This window comes from Takifugu flavidus, chromosome 14 (genome assembly GCF_003711565.1).
Source record: "Takifugu flavidus isolate HTHZ2018 chromosome 14, ASM371156v2, whole genome shotgun sequence".
Lineage (NCBI taxonomy): Eukaryota > Metazoa > Chordata > Actinopteri > Tetraodontiformes > Tetraodontidae > Takifugu > Takifugu flavidus.
In genome coordinates this window covers 3,203,945-3,228,424 of record NC_079533.1, presented here as the reverse complement: position 1 = coordinate 3,228,424, position 24,480 = coordinate 3,203,945, and the positions used below count along the sequence as shown (strand labels likewise).

Genomic DNA, 24,480 nt, shown 5'->3' with positions numbered 1-24,480 from the left:
ATATACATAATACAATCAATTAATTTAATTAGAAATTATTTAATACACATATAAATAAATGCAACTATAGCCAGATAATTGCTTCTATAAATTGGAATCTAAATAAAAGATTAAAACATAAAACAGATTAACCCCAAAGCACTTGATGAGCAATACTGCCCTATTTTCCCTCTGATGGATCATGTGTGAATGAGACCAAGATCTAATTTTTTGGTAGACAGACCATTTCCCACCCAAACACTCCAGAACATGTGTGAAAATCATTGAATAAAACAGCTGAGGTTTGACTGAAATTAGGACGATGGACAGTCCGGGGAAGCCAAAACTGCCTTCATGTAGATATAAACCTGAATATTCTGTGGGTGAGCTGCATGTCTGAAAAGAGAAGCTGACAATTCAATTTACTTTCCAAATACTTTCTTTCTCGTAAGCTCTCGCTGCTTTCAGTGGAAAATTCAAACTATAACATTAGGTTTAATGATGATAGAGAAAACAGGTCCAGAAAACCTTGATCTCAGATGGCTTGGGGCTGCAGAAGCTCTCCTCCACTTCAATTTTAAAGTGGCCTCCAAGAGAAGATGTGCCATCAAGACTGGTCATGCCGGAATTGGCCTCCATGCTGCCATATTCCTTACTACACATGTTCATGGGTGAGTAGCCCATGATGTGCTGTTCTAAGGAGGGTGGTGTGGGAAACATCTGGTGCAGATCACCTGGGGAGAGTGACAAAGAAGGATGATTGATGCCTATTGTAACACATCTGCCATCATCAAAGATTAGACCTAATGATGTTGATGAAGATTCCCTAACAGATATAACAAGCAGTTGTTGCCGTCAGTCCAGAGAACCATTCCTAACACATCCCACATTGGACAGATCTAACTAGATAGATCAAGAACTTATTTGGGGGGCTTTTGACCCTGCACTGACATGAAAGGATTGCTGGTTAAAGTCTTCATATACCGGTAATAGTCAGGCATTCAAACCACATTTGAAATGGTAAAAGAATTCCAATGGTCTGGAGATGTGGGCTCAGAAAAGATGGCGTAGTGAAAGGGTCCACAGTTTCTGCATTACTTTTAGGGAAGAAGGACGAGCTGAAGACTGTAGCATTTAAATTGTCGATGGTGCAGCTGGACGATAAAACTACCTTGGCACGAGTGGTCACCACCTGTGAACTAAACAATGATGCACCTTCATTATTGCCATAATCTCCACCTAGAGATCGCCAGGTAAAAGGTAAATATCTATGATGGCTGTAAACCTTTAACGCTGCTGTCTATCACCGCAGAATGAGAATGAGCTCTTGCCTCCAACAAGATTCACTACACAAAAAAAACTATCAAGATATTCTGGTTATTTTTGAACATGTGAGGTTAACCAAGATTTTAGAAAGTGAAAATCAAATGTTTGAGGAAGCCAGAACCGCTCGGGGGGGAATACTTACAAGGCACAGAGTCCAAAGAGGATGGCTTTGGCTCCTTGCCGCTGAATTTATCATCTGTTCCATTTACCGGTCGTTTTAAACCAGGCTGTGGGCAAAAAAAAGGATGTCAGGTCATAATACTGCTATCGCAGACATCTACATACTGTACTAAAGAATCTGGGAAGAGAAACATGTGAAGCTTTGGCAACTGCAGGTCTGTACTAACCGCCAGATCATCCTCATCAGAGTTGAAGAGGTTGTCCAGGTCGTTTATGGACACCACCAAATCCGTCTCATGGATGAGGCTGGTGGAGGCCATTCGGTTATGAGCAGCCCCCCGCTGAGCATCTGCACAGCAATATCTAGTGTTAACTTCAAGAGATTTGAGGTACGGTTCCTCTCAATTCCACCTTAAAGAAATGAATACTGAATGAACACTGCATAAAGCAATTAAATACTTTTTTACTCATCAAACTTATTTTAATGTACCATTGATTTTTCCAATTTTCACATGCAATTTCAAATTAAAAGAAATTATTGAGCTGTTGATGGCATGAACGATGTTATTTTCGTTCCACAGTTCGTGACTGAACACGGGTTTTACTCATGTCAGTTGTGATAAAAATAACACATATGACTATAACATCAAAGCCCTGTGGGAGGGAGGACGACTGTCTGATGAGTGACAAATGCAAGGTGGTTATTTTACAACATTTCTCACCATCTGATGGCCCCAGTCCTCCGTCTTCAGCCTTTGAGAAAGAAAAATAATGAATTTAAGATAAATATGACTGCTAATTATTAAGGAAGCCAAACATATTACACCAAAACAATCATGACGACATAAAGATCTGTACTAGTGGGAATTCTGTTTTATTACCATCATTTCTGGTGTATAAGCCGCACTGGTAATTACGGTAGTTATTAATCAACTTTTACATATATAAGCTGCATTTGACTATAAGCGGAAGGTGTCTACCTCAGTAACAGACAGCAATGAAGCGGAGATGAAAAGGAACCCCTTTCTCACAAGGTTTTCACATGCATATATTACATAATATTAACTGGCCCATGTCTCAAAGCCCACCCACCCTGGAAATCTTTAACTAAGTCGTTAAAGTCGTTGATCCTACTCCCAAGTTCATTCCACAGGCCCTTTTTCCTCGGAAAGTTTTTGTCGTCTTTTTGCATCGAGACAGTTCTTGGCGCTGCCATCTCAAACGTCTCACCGTGGATTCATTGATGCTAAATGTAGCCAATCTACTCCCTTCTGACAGACAGATCGATCGCATTTAACTTAAAAGCAGCATCAAATGAATTTCTTCCTTTGTATTCCATGATGAGGGTGTGTGTTACGTGTATGAAACGCCAAATTAGGGATCTAAATAATTGACCGTACCATTGTCTGAGTGCGTTGGAGTGGCCCACTGTGACCTGTTCTGTAATTTTATTGATCTGATGTGTTTTGGCGGCATGAAGCTCCTGATCGCGGAAAAAATAAGCCGTATTGCTATATAAGCTACAGGGTTCAAAGCATGGGAATAAAGTAGCGGCTTATACACTGGGAATTAGGGTATTTTGATGGACTATGTATTTTAAATCCTTTGTGTCCATGAGTGTAAATGCTGCAGGAATATTGCTGCAGCAAAATAAAATATTAAAATAAATAATCCCACCACAGCCGCTCCGTCCTGAAAAACTGTGAAAAAGAAATAATTTTAGATTAAGCAGCTACAAGGTCAAAATGATCAATCATCATTCTTAGATTTGGGTCTTAGGCTCCCACACAGACGTTAATATGCGTGATGGGATGTGTACACACTGCATGTTCAGTGAGGTTTCCAGCTGGGGAGCCCAATGTTACCTTAAGGCGATTAATTTGATGGTTTCAAGACTAGTGTTCCTTTGCATTAATCTAAGAAAACAGAGCAACACATCTGCAACAAGGCTGCAATAACTAGGCACTTCTTAGGAGTCAACTCCTTATCAGTAATTGGGTGCCATAATTTGCGCGGGTGTAAGGAGTAAGAATGTATTAAATTCAGACACAGTTCCGGGTGGTCACAGTCTGCATCAGCTGTCTGCGTACGAGAGCCATCTGGGCCGCGGCTGTGACGTTTGACGCGAGTGTGGCTGACAGCCAGGAGACATGAGCAGTTGGCAGCTAACTCAAAGAACAACATCATTCCAGAAACAACAGCGACAACATTAACTAAGCATTTCAGCAGAGAACATCTTAACTTTGATGATCCTCTAAAATAACTTTAACCACAACTACCATAGTTTACAAGGACGTGCTTGTCATTTATGGATTATATAGATTTTTAAAAAAAACACTAATGTTGCTTTTTTCTTTAAATCTGGGATGGCTGATACTATTTGAATCTACAATAGAGAGGCAAATAGGTAAAATGAATAAAACTGGGCTACATATAGTACAGATGAACAATGTAATAACATATAGTTATGATTTAAGAAATGCACAATGATGTCCAGTAATCTTATTTTAATTTCATCAGCACCATCCTATCATAACCAAGTAAACTCTCTAATTAACAGCCCTTAACCAGAACTTTCTGTCCCTATAGGTTCTTGATTTTATTAATCCATGTCATGTTAATCTGCTAATAGTCAACTGGACTGTTGAAAGTTCTCATCCAAAAGGCTTCTTGAGTTTTGGTTTGGTAGGAGTTGAAACTAAGTTAATGCAGTAGGAAAGGGCTGAATCCCATCATAGTCATTAACACAAGTAAGCTTGACAGAGGCCCATAGAAACCAGTTTAATGGGGGTGCTTTTTACCTATTTAGGGCGAGTACTGAGCGCTCAGTACTGTTCAAGAAAACCATCCCCAATTATGGGCATTCAGCCCAAAGCTTAAATAGTTTAATCTCCCACCAAACAGGTAAGAACTCAAGAAGGCTTTTGAATGAGAAGTGACATCTTCCAGTTGCTTTGACTTCAGTGGACCCTTTGACAAACCTTCACGGGCAAAACTTTAACGGGCTCAAAACGTTTGTTGTCCACAAGGCCAACATAATAGTGACATAATACAGACAATGAAGCCTCAATGGCTGGATTCTGATTCGTATAGTTCACTACTAAACTGTCTGCACTTTGAATTAAGACCAGGTGCAAACATTATGAGCACAAACCCGTCCCTCTAAAAACTAGGCCAAATGGTCAGAAATAATACCTCAAGTCCAAACCTTTTATTCTGATAAAATGAATTCATCTATCAAGGAGACCTGGTGGTGCTCCAGGTTTATATTCCTCATCAATCAGGAAGGGGTGCATCCAAGAGCTACCAATATAGAAAATCTGCTCAAGGAAAAATGCCATAACACTTAACCATCCCAAATAAAAAATAATGAAGCCTGTGTATGTGTGCATCGCAGAATAGGACAAGTGGAAATAATTATATTCGCATCTGTTTTGGCAAGCAACCGTTTTGGGTTCCTCAAGGCTAAATTAACAATGGACTGAAAGACTGAGTCGTGCAGAATTAGATTTGGCTGGTCAAAATGGATGTCCAGTATGTGGATAACAGTCACCCCATTATTTTTCAGTTTGGATGCTATTATCTGCTCCTTGAGCTTCAAGTCAGCCCTCTTGTCCTTTTCCCAGCTGATGTGGCTAGGAGAGGATAAGGTGGTTACTCTTCAAGCTGCCTTTAAAAAGGTTTCAATCAACAAGCATTAACCTCTATGTTTTTTTCTCGACATTACGCATTAAATGCACTTGGCTGCACGCTAGAAGTTCATAATAAGAATTGCCGACACAATGATCACAAAGCCAAATATTCTTTTTGTTGTAGAATTTAAGTGGAGAGATGATGCCTACGTGTATTTTAATTATTTACACTTAGTCTGACAATTTGTGGGGGTGTGAAACTGAGGCTTTTGTGAAGGTTTCTGTCATTGTCGAAGGTTTTTAAAAGAAAGGTACCCCAATTCTTTGCTGCGTGTTTGAACTTCAACAGAAATCTGAAAGCATCGAGATTAAAATGTCTCCTTTCACAAAATGATCATCCTCTTAAGAACACAATGACCCAAATATTTCAATATAAGATGTTTCAATAAAAGATTTAAGATGTCAGGTTGTACTAGCAAATCTTGTGTGTGAACAAATACTAGTACCAGAGCGTATTTAATTTGATAGGTACTGCTAAAGAAAGTAAGAAACCTTATCAGTGAGATTGTTAATATGGCCTGGCTAATACTCTGCACTCAAAGTCTTACCTTATGCTTCTTGCCAGGCTCACGCTCCCCACCTGTCTTGTCTTTTTTGTTGGAAAATGTAAATTTGACATCTCCCTCTTCAAAGGCATAAGGATCCACCTCTGGCTCATGACCACCATCTGTCAGCACAGCACACAGGTACTGGTTCCTCCTGGCTAGGTACATCTGAATGCGCTCATCAGACACTTTCAAATGTCGTTTGGATGTTGACATCACCCTGAGAAATATCAGAGTTGAGGTGTAAGAACTCAAACCCCCAACCTTTTGCCTTGCTTATGTGGTCTGATGTTACAGAAACAGCAACGTGTGTCAAGTCAGCACAAATAAAAAGACTTGAAAATACCATTAAGGTAACATAAAAACAGTTAAAACCTACATGCCACTTAATAGAGCGTAGCCTTGCAAACCTGTACTGTATATACACAGACTAAAGTTGATGACTAAATACATCAAATTTCAAAATTCTGTTAACAGCCGAAGGAGCTCCCTTGTGGCCCTGATGCCACCTGATCTATTTCACAGTTGCAGTCATGTTTATATGTACAGACAGAAATGACAGCAATTGCAAATGACTCTGACAGCTGTTACTGAGCAGAGCTGGATGCATCATGTTTCTAGCCAGACAAATATATTTGGCACAAATTTATGGAATCATGGTAGCTGCCACATTGACTGCTTGTGCACTTACAGGCACATTTGTCACTTGTTACTCTGACACAGCTCATCATAGACTGTTATGCGGTTATATGGACTTTTTCTTGATACATGACAGATGCCTGTTGGGATTGTGTAACCTTATGGATAACTTACTCTGGCCACCGTGCATCATATCTTCCTAAGTACCCCCCCAAAATGATTGACTAACGAGTATCACTCACTCTGTGGCAGTCAACAAGCTGTCATGAAATCCTGAGGCCTCCTCTCTCAGCTTGTCCCCTGGGAGCAGCGGTGTTGGCAGATTGGCTTCTTTTCTGTGGGGTAGTTTAAACAACCTCCACGGCATATGCAAGCTGTCATCTTCCAGGTTGAGTCCTGTGCCTACATAGATGGTGGGCTCGGGAGGTTCCGAGAAGGAAGAAATTCCTGGGTTGAGGTGATGGGATTGGAAGTGCTGATTTAGACTGTCTGACCCCCCATGCTCCTCACTGCTGCCAACAGTCTTTACACCAACTAGGCAGGGCTCTGGGGGTGGCTGGTAAAAGTGTTGGCTGTTGGGGGATGAAAGATTCTTTGTGACCTCTCCTGACTCATCATTGCGCTCAGAGGGGTGTGGGCTAAGGGGTGGAGGCTGTGGAGAGTTGGTCTGTTCTGAGGGCCCAGTGTTGACCACACCAGTGTGGAGCTGTGGGGCTTTCTGGATGGAGGACATGTCAGAAGATCGTATGCCAGTAAATCGTGCTCCGTCCTGGGCCCTCATGGTCAAGTTTTGGCCAGCTGTTGTTTCAGTTTCTATTGAAGAATCGTCACTCGTCAGACTGCGATGGTGGAAAGGTGTGTGGGGTCTCTTTTGCTGCTTGTCAACTTTATCAGCTTTCCCTTCCCCCGTTTTGTGCTTGCTAGGAGGCTGGGAGAGCTGACCTGTTGTCTGGGCCTGGCCCGGGGTGCTGCTCACTCGCTGCTTCAGTGACTTGTACCTAAAGTGAAGAAGACAAAATCTATGTTCACACAATAGGGCATCACTAAGTGTGAACAGAACAGAGGAGAGCAGAGCAGAATATGTTGGTGTATGTATATATTTAGTTCCTGCTATTGCTATAGCGTCAGGATTGTCTGACTTGTAGGAGGAGTATATTTATCTACTTTTTCAAAATGTTAAATTCTGATAATAAAGCCGTTGATGTAAGAAACAATGAAAAGAAAGTTGTAGTATATGTACACATAAGTGTTCTTGTGTCCAGGCGTGTACACACTCATATATCTGACTGCTTGATTAATTGATCACTGCATTTCTAAAACAAACAATTGCTTTCACAGCAATCAGCTACCGCTGATGGATTAGTTGCTGTGAAAGAAATCAGCTATCCTCCCACAACCCACAAAGTTACTTTAATGAACCTCTCTCACCACTACCACTGTATCAATATGTCTCTTGGGTGTATTTTTCACATTAGGGTTTTGATAAGGAGACAGTGACTCCAAAGACAATGTGTGTCCTGACAATTCTGTCAAAATGTGGAAGATTTCCATATGCAAAATGGAGCTAATGACCATCGAAATTGGCAATGCCCGCGGAAGTGCTGGGTGGCTTCCAACACATTAACATGCTCCAGCTGTCTGGCCCAATCCACTCAGCTCTCATCTGCAATCCAGGCCATCTCTCCTCACCCTAGGTGGAAAGAACCTAGTGCTGTGGATTCTGCAGTGGAAACCTGGCCAAACTGGAAAAGTATCTACCAATCAGAATTTATTTTGGACAGTTCGTATTAATCATCAAAGAGTGAATCTCGCTGTTTCTGGCTGACCACATGGAGCTCTTTCATGCATTTATCTTAATGATGAGACCTGCAGTTGCAGCAACTGTTAGGAACATGTGTTTACATTTTAACATTATCATAATGCATTTTTTTTTTTTTAAGTTTAAGGTGAAAAATAAAATTGGCTAACTTTGATCAGCGTGACAGCACTTTTATATGTGTACTCAGGGCTGCCAGTGTTAAACGTGTTTTTCCTACGGCAGCTAGTTTTTTACAGAGTGCATGCAAGCACATCTACTTTGACTTGTTCCAAAACAACATATGCAACACTGTTCCAGCTAAATGCACAGTGCTTTACTTTAATTATATTATGTATTGCTTCCAAGAATGTTTGGAAATGAAGATGAACAAAGAGGAAAACACAGAATAACAATACACAACCAAAACAAAACACATTAATTTAATAAGGGTACACTAATGCTCAACAGCTACATGAAGGGGCTAACCTGCAACAGCTGCAGTAAGATCTTCGTGAATGCTCCACAAAATTCCAGGACCCGATTTTCTCTTTCAGGTCCTCTTCACAGGTACCAGTAGCTGCAGCTGAGAACTTCCGCCTGGAGAAAGATCAAGATTAAACTTTAAGTGATCACCTTATTTTGATTGATGTAAGTTCTTTATCAGCATATCATCAAGAATTTCCAACGCAGGAGTCGTATTTTTGAAAACATACAAACAAAAATCCGTAGCACTGTCTGTTTTTTCTTTGGTCTTCAGCAGCAAAAAACAAAAGATCTGTGCTGCAGTTGATTTTGCTGCTTGAAGCCACAATGTTTTGGCTGATAAGCCAACAGTTAACTCAAGTCGACATTCTGTGCTTGGTCAAGAGGCAACGTATCCTGTGTTGCTCCAAATGTGTCAGATTTACTGATGATGATAAACACAAAAGACCTTGAGACAACTGCAAACTGGATTTAATTTGAACTTATTTCCTTCTTGTTTCCACAGTTAATGTTTTTTTTTTAAATAGAACATGAAAATAAAATAGAGGATCATTAATTACAAGGATACATGTAATTAAATAAATCTAGCTGTAATGCCAATGCAAAACTAATTGTGCCAATGTTAGAAACTATGGTACATAAGTAGAAAACAATATAAAAAAAAATAAAATCAAAAACCTTTCTGACATATGTCAAGCATCACAGACCGTAAAAACAGTTATTTTTCTAATTGTGATTTAAACATTGCGGCAGGGCCAAGTAATGACGGCAATGATGATGTTCTTACTTGTTCTGGGCTCGGTTGGTATTGCACTCTTGCCAAACTCGCTCCACCATCTGACTAGCTAGTCGTTGGGGAATCTTGCCTCCATGGTGACTTGGTCTGTCCACACTGAAGAGGTCAGATGTTGAAGGCATCTTAACCCACTTTTGGGCAGAGTGAGAGTCCACTGGACAGGAAAAGAGCCTGGTTAACACGTAGACCGTGGATTATAGACCGTGCCTTTGCTGATAAACATCTACACTGCCATTACATGTCTGCACTTCCTCGGGTGAAGTGGGAGGGGTGAGGGTCACCAAAGACATGGCGGGCTCTCGCTGGGATGCAGGCACTTGGTGACCACTCGAGTAGACAGTAGTGCACTGGGACGACCCCACAGGGGCCACAACAGGGATGTCAGACTGGGGTACCAGTACTAAACATGCTGGGTACACCATCCGCACACCACCTGCACACAAACAGTCGTTCACAAACCAAAACAGACACCTCTGTGTTCGCAACAGAGAAACCTGAGGATTATAATCACATTATATTCTCAATACTGACCTACAAGAACCTCCACAGAGGCCAGAGAGTCATCCTCCCAGTCCATGTCCTCCAATTTGTCCTCTGACACGCCCTCCTTTGCTTTGGAACTGATGGGGTAGAACTGGTTCCATTCCTCTATCAGCTTCTGTGTGGGTGGGTCAGACATCTTGAATGACTGGCCAGTCAGAGTGCCATTCAGACCAAATGGACTCAGAATCACTGAGATAAAAAAAAAGTCAGAACAAGGAAAGTAAAACAGGACGCTGTTAGTTCTCAGACTTTTCTGTTCACAATTGTTTGTACCTTTTTTTCCTCTGTATTAGTTCCCTTCAACACCTCATCCGCCTCCCCTCTTACTTTACATTTAAAAACACTGCGTATTGAACAAAGAGCTTCGATTCACATTTTAAAGGTCTCATTTCATTCTTTTCTTTCATTTTCCATTCCCTCGACAATGTTCATTTCAACCATTATGCTATCAACCTCTTTGCTTCCTATTGTTTCCATCACTATTGGATCTTATCGTATCCTTCCTCTTATCTTTTCATCTCATCTTAATTACTAGTCCTCCATTTTACTTTTTGTGTGTTGGCAGTTCTAATTATTATGCTTCCTATCTTCCTCCTTCTTCAACTTGCACTTTACACAATTTTCTGTCTCTCATTTCCCTGCCTGCTCGTTCTTTTGTCATTTGCCATCTCTGACCGAAACAGCAGTGCTCTGACCTATCCAGGGCAGCCAAGTCCTAATTGGCTGGCCAAATACTTACAGAGCAATGCAGACGCCAATTATTGGAAAGCAGTGGCCTCTCAGAGCCCATAAAAAGGGCCCATTCCTTTGCAAATACACTTGACTACACAGACACGTGGGAGTCAAACAGGGAACCAATCAGAGCAGACCGACATCAATCAGAGTAAAATGGACTATAAAATAACATGCATAATGTATTTGCATGAGCACAGAAACCATATGCATATCAGCCTGACAGGCATATAGACACAGGCACACAACCTTTCAACAGTTTATGCAGCCATTTGATTTCTCTGCCGACAATCATACATTGGAATGCTGAGAGGGTGCAGAAATGTGAGGGCTCCTCTGCACATTTCTGCATGTCATTACCATGATTTGGGGCGGTGGTAACGCATTCTGTTGAGGACTGGGCTGAGGAGCAGAGGGTTCTGGGTTCAGGCCCCAGTGCAAACAAAACATGGAAGGTGTTCTGGTAGTAGGAGAAGGTGCCAGAACACCTTCACCTGTCGAGGTACCCTTGAGCAAGGTACAGAACCCACAGATGCTCATGTAGGGTCCTGTGATGAACTGGCAACTCATCCAGAGGTGGGCCTGCCCTCGCCCCTTTTGGGCACCCACCCCATGACCCCCGAAAGGGATAAAGTTACAAATTACAAAGACGAGACATTACTTGGTTTGTTGGCATTTGTTTTTATATATTGATTTAGTGGCTGGATGAGCTTCCATAATGGAATGTTCAAAATGTAAAAAAGTGCAAAAATAATAATGACAAAATTGACAGCTCAACTCTTACAATTCCAAAGATAATTTCGTGATTATACCTATACTATTGAAAGATTTGTTTGTCTTTGTATAATTCTACATTTCAGTGCATTCTACACTATAAATCAGGCTGAGGCATGAAATTAGATCATTATGTGCTTAACTTAGGCAGAGTAAGTAAATGTTGAAGAAAACGATGATGCTGGGAAGGTGCTGCTCTTCAGTGTTTTGAAGAGATTGCTCAATTTTGAACAAGTCTGGCTAATACAGAAATTTCGATGCAAAAATCCAAACTTAGTGGTTATATGGCATTAAAATGTTCAGACTATGGACAAAATTTATAAAAACCATTCCATAAACCTACGGGAAGGGTCTGACATTTGGCCACCTGTACACCTCACTGTGAGTCTTTTTGGTGGCTGAAGACATGTCAACCATGCTCGGATCAGTGGAATGGGTTAAGATGTCGTTACAGTCACTCTTTCATCTTTATGAAGTCACATCCACAAGAGGTTTGCTTGTTAGACTAGTTGACTCTCCATTAAAGGAAGAAATAAGAGATGGAGAAGGATAAACTGCACTTCCTAGCTGCTATGCCTGCTAAACCAATGCGATACAGGAGACAGACATACACCCGAACATAGAAACGTGCAATTTACGACGCATCAATACGGTAAAATATGTGCAAAATGATCTGTACAACAGCACATTGTGCGTCTATTGTTGTGATAAAGTAAACCTTAAACAAAAATATTAACAATTCTACAATTAAATATCACATATAATTGACTGGGCTGGAACAAGATGCTTTTCTCCTGATTAGTGTAATTGTGATTCTGAAAAACTGCAACATTTCTTTGAGTGTATTCTCTTTTTAAAATACTGGACTGCATAATAAAGAGGCAATATATTCTTTCCACAGCTGAAACAATTCTAACAGAATGAATCTGAATAAACTGATTCATCTGAACACATCACAGAAAGGAGCCTTTATATTAACATACTACTTAACATTCTAAAGTGAACGTCAACTCTCTGGGCTTTGAAAATACTGTAACAGGAAGGATCCAAATATAAAAATAAAAATTCTAAAATATTTAGCTTATTTATGTACCTTGCTTTTAGAGAAGCATGCAGTTATTTGTATAATGCTTCTTTGAGTGTCTGCTGGCTTGTTGCTGCGGGTCGTTAACAGGCTATTAACTCGGCATTTACTTCAGGATGGTGTCATGCTAGGTAGGCAGTAATGTGCAATATAGAGTTTACAACAAACTCCGCCAGCTCGGCTTTTCCCTTCAAAGCAAAAGGGTATGCACTTTTACTTAAAATGTGATGGTGGAAGTTGTATCTTCGCACATTTTTGCAAGTTCTGCCATTCTCCACATTCTGAAAATGGGCCCACTCATCGTAGCAAACTATTTTTTGCTAGTGAATGTGCCTGTGCCACAGTACATTCCGTATGTCATATATCAATATAATGACAAGGAATTTTGCTTTTTTTTTTTTTTTTTAAACAATTGCAACTGGTTATTCTATTATTACTCATGGGAAATGTGTTTCTGTAATTCAGATGACAGAATTTTAAGTAATAAACTATTTTCCAGACAAATTGAATTTGGAAGCTTAGGTATCAATGTGCAGATGATATTATAACTTACCTTTAATAATGTTGCAGCAAGGGCACAGAACAACCATAGCAAAAGCAATGATCACCTTCAGGTATAAACATTAGCACCAACATTACTGGTTGGAAGTCTAAATATATTTTAAAAAATTATTGAGGACTCACAATTATACACGTTTGGACACTATACATTACAGAGAGTCTTCTTTTTTAATTGTCTGCAAGCCAACCTGTACTCAAGAGACAACCAAAGGAGACAATTTACCATTTTGGTAATGGCTCTACTCATCCCAATATGCTGAATAATGAAAAACCACTGGGAATATGACACAAGTGTTGTTAAAACCTTTTTCCTGTACAGTGTGGTTATTTATTTAACTATAATCTATAGGCGGGATGTGACCAAGCCCATCAGGTCTTCAGAAATTGGTGTCGCTCAAGTAATTTTCAAGGGAGCGGATGGGGTGAAAAAGATCATAAATGTAATGTTACATTGTCCATACGTACATTGTGAAAAGTGGGCCGTGGGCGTATAGCAAAATGACTAGTGATAGTCACGCATCCCAGCTCTATGGTGCATATTTAATGTCAACGAGTGGGCGACAAAGCTCCTAGTACTGTATATTTCTGAGTGGGCGTCCCATGAGCTGGCCGCTGGTAAGCTAAGAAAGCGCATATGAAAAGCTGTCAAGGTTGGAAAAAAATTGTATGTTTTCAAACTGTCGTTTCAACAATGATTAAAGGCTGCAAGCAGCATTGAGGGGGTCCTCATGTGCACATTGGGGCAAAGCACAGTGAAGATTTTTGTCATTTCAGGGGCCGATCATATAGCATTTAATTTCTCACCAGTTTGGACCTATATACAAAGTTACAGAACTTTATTTTCCAAGCGCACCAGTACCTCAAAACAGGTCGCTTCCTGTTACCAGTAGGTGGTGCTATAAGTATGACACAATGGTGGAGCATAGCTCTGTTTATTGTTTCAATAATGATTGAAAGACTTGCATATGTTGTGGTTTCTTTCTTTCTTTCTTTCTTTTTACTGCATTGCTAAAGTATCGTATCAGGACTTGCTATCAGCAGATAGTCAAGCAAATAACTTGGACTCGGGGATTCAGGACACCCCTACTCCATACACATTTATGTTTGGTCATTTGCCAAAAACACAAAGATATGTGAGGCAGAAAATGGATCACGATAAGCGTTTAACCATTTGTGTATGTGTGACGGCCTGGGGACTCACCTTGGAAGGGGCTGGACGACTGCTGAGCCAGAGTGAGGTGCTCCTCTGTCAAATGGTACACTGGTTGGTGCTGGTTGACCTCTACACTGGTGCAGACATTACTATCACCATGTAGGAAGAAGGTGAAGGCGCAGGAAAGATGCTCACTGTAAAAAAAAAAGCAGACAAAAAAAAGGAAGCAAATTATTTGTCTGAGGCTGGTAAGAGCTATATAAAAAAATATGGCTGAATGAACCGGGTGTGTGGTGAGCTACTGTGGACAAAAGGAAACAGAGCCGAATCTGCAGTTTGCATTAAAGAGAAGAAAAGTGTAGATTGTAAAAGCCTGTCTTTGTCAAAGACTTCTCATATTCTGCCGACAGATGACAGACTCTCAGCAGAATAAGGCCAGTGATGCAGAGAGGCGACAGCTTGTGAAATAATTCCAACCTTGGAGACGTGAGATGGCCAAATCCTACTTGAAGATGTCATTTAACTTGCCTTTGCCAGCAAAAACAAGGTTGTGAAGTTCAGTAATTGACTATGAATGAATTTCCAATTTCATTTCAGAAGTAGTATAGTTTCGTCAGCGGGCACAATATGTTCAGCTGTTAACTTTAAAAGCTCAATAATCACTTTACTGGGAAAGAGGAGTGAGTTACTGCTTTTATTAAAATCTCTATATTTTGAAAACTGGTGAATTATCCCTTTTTCAAATAAAACAGTTGCAAAAAACTAGTTTGTATAAGAATGGCCCTCTAAAGCTCAAGCTTCAACTTATGACACATATAGAACATATATAAAATGAAGGTAAATTCACAAAAATTGGCAAGTAAGAAGTCAACTTAGACATTTATAAGAAGCATAAAAGAGGTGAAACTACTGTAACAATGGCCTTTAACCCTCTTATGAACCAACTTTTGAAACAAACAGCTGTGACAGACCACCTGCTCTGCACCGTGCACGCCATCCTAAATGGTTAAATTTAACAAAGAAACTTTCAGGACAAGCAAGTGGCAGGAAATAGATTTTGCATTCAGTAAAGTCATGAGAGCAACCTCTTGATTCAAAAGGAAACTCGTCAAGGAAAAACAATATAGTGTTGAACCCAGACGGCCTTTCTCGAATGATGATTATCAGTTGATCAACCACGTCTTCATACCAGATCTGCTGTTTGTTCAGCTCCACTGAAGTTGAAATTAAAATGTGACTGGTTACAAGGCAAACCTTTCTGAAAGGTCCTGCATTTAAGTACCACCCTTCAATTTTGTTCTTTAGATATACTATTCTGATTTACTATACACGTAAGTGCAGAAGATTGCTTTAAGACTGCTGACCTACAGCTGGCTGTCTAACAGGCCTTAGAAGGACAACCCCTAGAAGTGGTTCTGTGGACAGAGAACTGGGCAAATATCAAACTTTGTGCACCTGGGGCTTAAAAATGATCATATTATTAAGTGGAAAAATTGTTATGCAAACAAATTCAATTTAAATGACAAATGTGTCTCATCTATTCTTGCAAATTAAAAACATAGTTCTGTTAATGGCGTTAAACTACATACTAGAAGTTGTTGTGCAGACCAAATACACAAGTTAAATGGTGTCAGATACGTAGACAAGTCTCATAATATTGAATAGACTTGACTTGCACAAATTTCCATCCCTCTCTGTTACAGAAGTGTCTGAAGGAGGAAGAAATGCCACCGTGGTCTGACATGGAAGAAACAAACTCTTTTAATCATCTCTTCTCTGTCTGTACCATTCCTCCCACCCTGCTCTCCATTGAATATCTGATAAATGGACTGGGCAGCTCACAGATACAAGAGTGAGCTATACTGCTCCTCCTCCTCACATGCCAATGGATGTTGGACGATTGGTCACTGAGACACTACGAAGGGGATTCACAAAGGACGCCAGGTGGGCACATTCGCCTTCAGCTAGCATCTAATGGAAATGTGTAGCCAATAACCAGGGGTGACCTGCGGAGTGGCTGAGATGAACGTGGCGCTGATTGTCACGGTCTGCTGTGATTCACACAATAGATCAGCACCATTTCAAAAGTTCAAACATAGCATTTACCCAGGAAAGGTGGGTGCATTAAAGCTTGTTTTAGCAATAGAGTAGGAGGTTTTAGAGACATCTTATTTTCTTCGCCTCACGGCGACACAGAAAGAAATAGTGAACTTGCCCAAGCAAAGACCGAGTACACAACAAGTAGGTTTCCTTCCACGCCCGGGAGAGACCAGAGGATGACCTGAAGAGACTTCATAGTCAAGGATTTAAAGGCCTACGCTACAGCGTTGTCCAGAATGCCATATTTCACTACCTGCTACAGACCCTGGAACCCTGGTACAATAACCCCTCCTGACACCCATCTTGAATGCTAATGGATTTAATAATTGAACCTAGAGTCTGTTGTATTGTTGGAGAACAATGAAATCATGATTTCCATTGAGTTGATAAAAAGGTAATCAAAACTATCTGACCATTTGTTTATTTATTCAAAAGCCATGGCTGGCAACATAGAAATGTAAGGACGTGACGCATCTGTGATCCATCGTATAATCAAATTTAATCTTGAGGCCAGTGAAAATGCACACCACAGACAACCTCCTGTTGCTTACTGCTGCATTCAGCCAGTACTTGCTGTTATTTGCCATTCACATACTTTAACAATGGGGCCTAATCAAAGCAGCCATATTGGGATCTAACTAAACAGCCATCCCTCAAACTTCCAAACACCCTGCTCACCAATCACAAATCCCTGCATGAAATTCATATTCATGACCTTCCATGAACACTGAATCCTGGCACAGCAGCGCCACATAGTGGCATTTTTAAACACTAGCATGGTCAGCTGTGGAATCAATAGACATACTTGGATTGGGTACAATGGGCACACTCTTTCTGTTGCCCCATATTTTTCACTGGTCCACCTCACTTAACACACACCCCTGATTTGCACCTGAACCCTAGAGATTGGTTGCACATGAAAATCACAGTAGATCAGAAGTGTCTATAATCCTCAGTCCAACCCGTCTGGCACAACAAAAATCCCCTTTCTTCCCCACTCTGGTGCTCAGTTTGAACTTCAGTAAGTCTTCTTGACCACATCTACATGCCTAATTGCATTGAATAGTAGCACACTTTCAATTGACTTTCTATGCGTATCACTTTAAAAAACTCTCCAAGATTAATTTTCTTTTTATTATAATAGAAATAGTAAACCACTACAATTATTCAGCAGATTCTCAATAACACAGGATCTGTGAGCAACGTGATCTCATTATGGCCTCCAAATCATCATCTCAGGAGGCCGCCAGTACCTTCATTTGTGGCTTGTAAGAACTGAGAGTGAGAAAAACAGATGTGCATGCCACTTTAAGTTGCGAAATTACTGTGCACTGTAATATTTTTTTTTATATATTGCAGGACTACAACATTCCTACAACATCTCTCCATAGGCTTTTTAAGCCTGTCTTTCCTATATTGTTCTCACCATCATTTTTGGGGTGGTCATTGCAGTTAGTGTTAGTATTTCACTAACATTTTTTGAAAGAACTGTTACTTAGACATTAACACAAGCATAATAAACTTTCAGATGACATGACAACCGAAATGGAGGCCAGAGAATCTGACTGGATGATATAAGATCAACAGAGCAGTACGCTGTGAAGCTGAGACATTCCACAAATATTTGCTGGGCTTGGCTGGCCATTCTTTAAGAACCAAGCTTCTGGTGAGCTAAAATTAACCTTGCAGTAAAAGGAGACATCCGGTCATTTCTGGCCATTGTGAGAGATTACTGTTATGTTTGAATGCAAGTAAGCATGTTTTGATTAATCGAGCACTATAACAGTGATGTGCTGTCCCGGTAGGGCTTTATTAAAGAATGCTTCAATCCTGCACCTAATAAACAACTCATATTGATTGTGGATAGAGACCTGGCAAGAACACGGTCATTTATTATAGGATTTCTTTATTGTTTTGCAAAGATGAGAATTCTAAACAACAAGGGTAGTAGAAAGATTTATATTATTATTTACACTGTGCCGGTCATCCACAATAAGAACAAAAACTCTCCCCTGGCATAGTGCTATGATGCCCACAACTGTTTTCACTGTTACCTGTCCTGTACGATAGCTGTTGCCGACAAATGGCTCTTTTAATTAACGGGCTAGTTACCTGTTAGTGTCGGACAATCAAAAGATGCATTAACCAAAGGGGACATCTGAGGAGAACAGTGGAGGTAAACATCTATTCATGAGAGAACACATCCAGGGTGATGTACAACAGCCCTGTCTGCTGCCAAAGCAACACAATCCTGCTAAATACAGACTGACACACCAGCTTCAGCAAAAAGTTCACACAGCAAAGGAGGCGCTCAAGTAAACAAGCACATTCACTTAGGCACTCAAAACTTGATTGCTTTGGATTGATTTCCCTCTGCTGCAAATGGAGAGGCAGTGAGTCTCTTTATACATGTCCGATTAAACTTGGGAGGTATAGAGAAATGAAAGAAGATGAGAAGAAATGCCCACAAAAGAGGATAAATCTGCTGCTTTGCAAGGACTGATTATGGTGCCTTATCCTTGGTTAAAGCGTGGCTTCCTACAATGAAACCACAAAGATCATTTTGTTTATTTTGGCAAGACTTCCTTCATGTTATTTGTATCATTAAAACATCTGTTTTATTACACTTCATGTGACTTCCAGGGTTGATTTATTTATTTTTTTAATTTTATCTGAAGTGTATCCTGATTATTAGTATGGAGCACTGCACACAAACGGAGTTAATGTCTTCCAAGCAGACAGAAGAAAATATCATTATGTACCGTACTCATGTTATCATTACTCCATGTAGGGACTGCACATTCTGGAGCAGAACATTAGAACAGATCCACTGAGGACACCAAACAGATCTACGCTCATGACCTCTTCATTACAGTACATTCCAATAGCCTCTGCACATAGGGAAAGCTATGAGGAATAAAAGGAATGCATTACCCAGCACACAGTGTGGAGAGAGCTGGGAGAGCTGGGGAAGTCTGGGCATCGAAATCCCCTGGTGACTTTGACATTTGTCTGTGATGTAACCACTGAATTCAAAATCTAATAATAATGTTTTTAATGCTGTTGCAGTCTTCAATAGTAGAAGTATATGAGAGAGAGCGGGTACGAGAGAGAGCAAGACAGAGACAGAAAGAGAGAGAAAGAGAGGGAGAGAGAGACAGAGAGCCAAATGAACTCAATTCAGTCCAGTTTTATTGCAGGGAAGCATGCTGAGGTGACAGCTGATTAGCCCTTAGCATAATGTTAGCCCACCAGCCCACTTACTCCACTAGAGCTCTCGATGCTTAGCTCAGCAGATTGTAGCAATGGGGATAATATCTGTTATGGTAGAGAATAGTGTGCGTTTGTGTGGAAGCACATGACGAACTTCACAACTCACGACTACTAACTTTACCGTGAGCCCCAATAAGTTTGCAGCTGTTTGTTCTTAAAATAGCACTTATTACTAAAGTGAAGATGGTGTAGACTATTATAGAGTGTTTTTAATGGTTTAATCATTTAAAACAAGATTGCTAGTAATAGGGATAGGGAAATAGTATGAAGAGTGTGTGTGTGAGAAAAATTCAGTCATTTTTTTTTTAAGTATGGCAAAGGAAAGAGACATTATGGTACATGTTAAAGGTTTTTAGTCTTAACAATGGATTTCTAAGATGTCCATTTAAACGAAGTTAAGTGTGCGAGTTTGTATTATCCAACATTTCAATGCTGATCAATCTAACTGCAAATGAATATGGCCTCCAAATATTGGTTATAGGCCTCCTTGACTACTAATAATCCATACCAGTTGCAAAAATACAGGCAGACTGTAACTGTAGTTGGAGATAGAGAGAGCGAGACAGACAGACTGACTTGGCTCCCCCAAGTGTGGACTGGTTTCCATGCCGATTGTTGAGAGAATGCTTGTGTGCCCATCTTGTGTTTGTGCATTTGTGTTGCGCTGGGAGCAGCCGGGGATAAATTTAGCACTTTAGCCTCAGACTGGAGGCAGTGGCCCTTTATCCTGCACTGTCCTACTTAACAGTGTTGCTCTCTGCTTCTGCCTGCCAGAGTGCACTACGCCTCACACACTCACCTCCCAGCACCAGGATAAAAAAGCAGCCATGCAGTTCAAGAACAGACATTCACATGCTATACGCAATAGTGTTTGCCTTCATTGATAATGGTTTATGGAGATGATGCACACGGGTCTTGCTGCAGTGATTTGTTAATGACGCTTTCAGTCAAGTAAATGTACAACTAATGGCAGACAAAATTAAACAGGGCAGATGTAATCTAACACTTGTGATTGCAGCAGAGTTGGAGTCTGCCGAGTTGTTGGTGAATATTGTTTCGATAAAGAGTAGTGAGCCCTCTTTTGTTCCAATTAAAGTAAAACACCTTTACAGGGCTTGTTTAAGAGCACTCTGAATTTCACAGACAGCAATATAGGAGCAACAAGTCAGGACTGCCATAACCTGGCCAATAAAGCATGAGCATCCCACTTCACCTTGGAAACACATGAGCGTGTGGCGCATTTCAGTGCTGCCATGACAATGGAGAGGAGTACTCCCTTAAGATCTGGTGGGGCTGGCTCCACAAAGCCCTGGCACCAATCCACCCCCATTCATTTTCCTTCCTGAAAAACTTTTTCAATTCAATTTTCCCGTGTTGAGAGCTAAATTTCATTATTGTAAAACATGATCTGGGGGTCTTTCTGAATTTTTTTTCCCCATAATTAATTAGTTGTAATCCTTAAAAACTGGAGGTGTCTATTTATTTGACATGCTTGGCCTACAGTAAGTGTAGGCACCACAAATCATCCATGATTTCAGGCTGGACCAGTATAGCTTGGTTTTTGGTTTTGTTTGTTAAATCTGTGGAATTTTTTGTTGCTGGATTGTTAAATATATTTTGGATTTTGTATTCAGTTATGGCTTTTTTTCCCTGGTGAGCTGTACTAAGAAAACCTCCAAGACTTATGTTTTTTTTTCTGTAAGTAAAAGTTTATTTGACTATCATCATTTTCTTTTATTATATTCAATTTAAAACCATACAGTATCGGTACACTTCACTTCAAGATTTTCCATAGTAGTTTGACTAGAGAAATGGTAATAATTTAAGAGAAAAGAAGTCCTAATTTTAATGAGAAAAGATCATCACATTTTAACCCGTTGGTGTAACTGACTGCTGCCTCGTCTCCAGGGAAGCACAAGTAGCCAACATTCATTTGTTGGTGGCGTTTCGTATCTGCAGTCTATGGTTGGTACCATACCAATGGTGCCATTGCCGGTAGCAGTTTTATATACAGTACAGTTTGTGGGTGTGCTGCATAGGCGTCAAAAGGTACATCTGCACCTAACTCCTCCTCTAGCTCCGCCTTCTCATCCTAATATGGTTTCTTCCAGCCTTTCACGAAATTAGTGATGTCACAGAGGGTTCCATGCCCATCCACTGTTCTCTCCTGCTCTCATAGCTTGTTTTATCAAAGAGCAAACGGATGGAGAGGCTGAACAACAAATCTGTCAGACAGACAGACTGCTCTATGTTTACTCAAATTCTTCAAATCGTTTTATATTCAACACTGACATAAATCTAAGATAAATCCTCTGAAAAATGAGCTTAATAAGGTGAAAAGGAAGGTGAAGGAAGCAGCCACAAAACCCCCAAATTCAGTATCACTCTGTTATAATTAACATGCCGGTAGTTAGTTTTGCTGCTAACCAAAGGAAGCAAAGTACAAGAAAAGAGCTCCTTAACTACAATTTGTTGAATTACCGAATAATTTAAGTCAATATTTCTAGTGAAGAATTATAAACTGTTTAGAACACAATTTTATTCAAACTATATATTCAAACGATATATTCTATATTATAAATATAGAATGATTGTTGTGGAAATGTACCGGTAACCTTTCTTATAAACACAATTAAAATGTCTACATTTAAATGCTCCCGATTTACATTAATAAATTAACATGACTGGATTTTGGAAAGCATTTTGATTAAAAAAGCAATGTCAGAAAGGAAATCCCAAGGAATAGCTTTTTCAAATTCATAAATTTATTATAAACCTTAAATCGATATATACATGAATAAATATAGTGGCAGACAACTGCTTGGGCTCCACTGATGACACTTTGTTAATATGAGTAGTTAAGCAAACCTTTGCATACCACAGAAAAAGCTGTACAGCACTGTATGGACTCTTAGACGTCTAATATCCTCTTCTCGAGTAGGATACAATATATATTGATCTTTCTGTAATTAAATACTGTAGTTTAATTTTTAGTTAACCCCTCGGCTATATAGGGTTGAAAAGCAATGAAGATGCTTAGAGCCAAAAATACTGACCCATGAAACTAAGGACCTGTTTACACGACAATGAAAATGGCTGAAAACAGCAAGGTTTTGCTGTGTTTGTAGATATAAGAACGGTGCCGGAGTGCCTGAATCAGCAAACTTTGACACTGCACTTCAGAATGAAACGTTAATCATTTTTGTCACCATTTGAACAATGCCGTTTTCAGTTAAAGTGTGACAGTGTCGCGTAAACGTGGCATAAATGTATTGCCATGCCAGCCTGGTACTGCATAGTACTTTTACGGTAAATTCCTGTCTGTTTATTGCAGTTCTGGGAGAAATTTTTAACAGCAATATGGTGAATATTTGTAAGTAGCAGAACAGCTCATAGGGAGCATTGGTCCAACACAGGCAAAAATCCAAATTTACTTTAAAAAATTACACACAATCACAATAAAAGTCCTCCAAATACATCAACCACGCAGCTCTGCTCAGGAAGTGTTTCTGTCGGACCAGATGGTCTGGATAAAAAAAAGCAAACAAAGAAAAAACAACCTAGCAATGTTTCAGTCGGTGTTGTGATACTGTTTGTTGACACTCCCAGCATGGATGGAGCACAGCAGAACACACCAAAGGGAGAGGACAAACATCCTTGACAACAACTAAGATTCGAAGTGGTTGCACCACTATTTATAACCTGCTCCGTCAGCTCCATGACAGCAGCCAGAGAGACGTGGATAGAGAGCCAGAAAGACAGAGGGTGGCCTCTGAATTCCAGAGCAGAGGAAAAGACCACCATGTTTTGTACCTTTGACTTAAGCGTACTAAAGAGGCAATATAACAAATACAGAGAAAGAATATATCAAACGAAATATGGCTGCTTCTTCATCATTGTCCAATATACTGCTGTGTAGTAAAATACAAGTGAAAGACAGAGGTGCTCTACTGTCTTCACAGAGAAAAAAAACCAAAAACTTCAGCATAAGGTTTAATCTGCTGGGATAAAATGGCTGTAAAAATGAGCTGAGCAGGTATAATTCTGGACATTTGTATTCAGGGCAAAGCATTCGGTCTGCAAATGCACATGTCTGTGGTTACACAAGATAATAATACCCAGTGGACTCTGGACACAACTGACAAGGAAATTTGGCAGCCCCAGAAACAAAAACACACCAACACATACACACAATTCAGGTAGGATCTGATGACCTGTCAAGAGTGGCCCCCCAGTTTTGTTTTGTTTTTTAATTCTGTCCTTCAGACAGGAGTGATTTAACAAGAGCCAGTGATACTTATTTTCTCCTCATTACTTTTGTCTCTATGTCTTTTCATTTAACCAAGACACCAAGGACAAGCATTCTAGCTCGGCTAATAGCAAAGACAGGGTGAAGCGATGCCTCATCTGCAAATAACACATTCATGAGGAGAATGGGAAAAGATCTGAGAGCTGGCACTCTAACCTCTAACACTTATACCACAGATATATGTGAGCAGGTAGAGCTAATGTTGAGAAAAATCTGGTCCACATTATGATCAGCATTTTGTCTCTTACACCTACAATAAGCCTTAATTCATGGATTTCCATGAATTATTATGTTTGAATTAGTTTCACACAGGAATTTCTTTCGAACTACACCTGATCACAGGGAAGAAGAAAACACTATTTGTAGGTACTGATGATGGACATCTTTAAGCATGCTAAACAATCCAGATGGACACGTTTCTTCAACAGATTCTGCATTTATTGGTGAGTTTTTAAAAAACTATTTTCCAAAGCCATTTTTACAAACACATTTCCTAGTTTTGCTTAATTAAATATATATGCAAGTTTATTACCTCAGAACAACATGTCACTATTGAACAAATGTGTCTTTCTA

The 24,480-nt window shown here is 40.0% G+C and overlaps 1 protein-coding gene across 1 annotated transcript in view; it reads right to left on the bottom strand.

The window, feature by feature from the left end:
- The window catches only part of med13a (mediator complex subunit 13a), a 57,161-nt gene that overhangs the window by 13,295 nt on the left and 19,386 nt on the right, over nucleotides 1-24,480 (bottom strand). The window contains exons 4-14 of the mRNA XM_057053820.1: nucleotides 14,274-14,419; nucleotides 9,910-10,110; nucleotides 9,617-9,811; nucleotides 9,370-9,532; nucleotides 8,586-8,696; nucleotides 6,544-7,299; nucleotides 5,666-5,882; nucleotides 2,148-2,178; nucleotides 1,653-1,774; nucleotides 1,448-1,532; nucleotides 508-713 (exon numbers count right to left, since the gene is read on the bottom strand). Of these exons, the coding sequence (XP_056909800.1) occupies nucleotides 508-713; nucleotides 1,448-1,532; nucleotides 1,653-1,774; nucleotides 2,148-2,178; nucleotides 5,666-5,882; nucleotides 6,544-7,299; nucleotides 8,586-8,696; nucleotides 9,370-9,532; nucleotides 9,617-9,811; nucleotides 9,910-10,110; nucleotides 14,274-14,419 (2,233 nt within the window). The remainder of the gene's footprint in view (nucleotides 1-507; nucleotides 714-1,447; nucleotides 1,533-1,652; nucleotides 1,775-2,147; nucleotides 2,179-5,665; nucleotides 5,883-6,543; nucleotides 7,300-8,585; nucleotides 8,697-9,369; nucleotides 9,533-9,616; nucleotides 9,812-9,909; nucleotides 10,111-14,273; nucleotides 14,420-24,480) is intronic.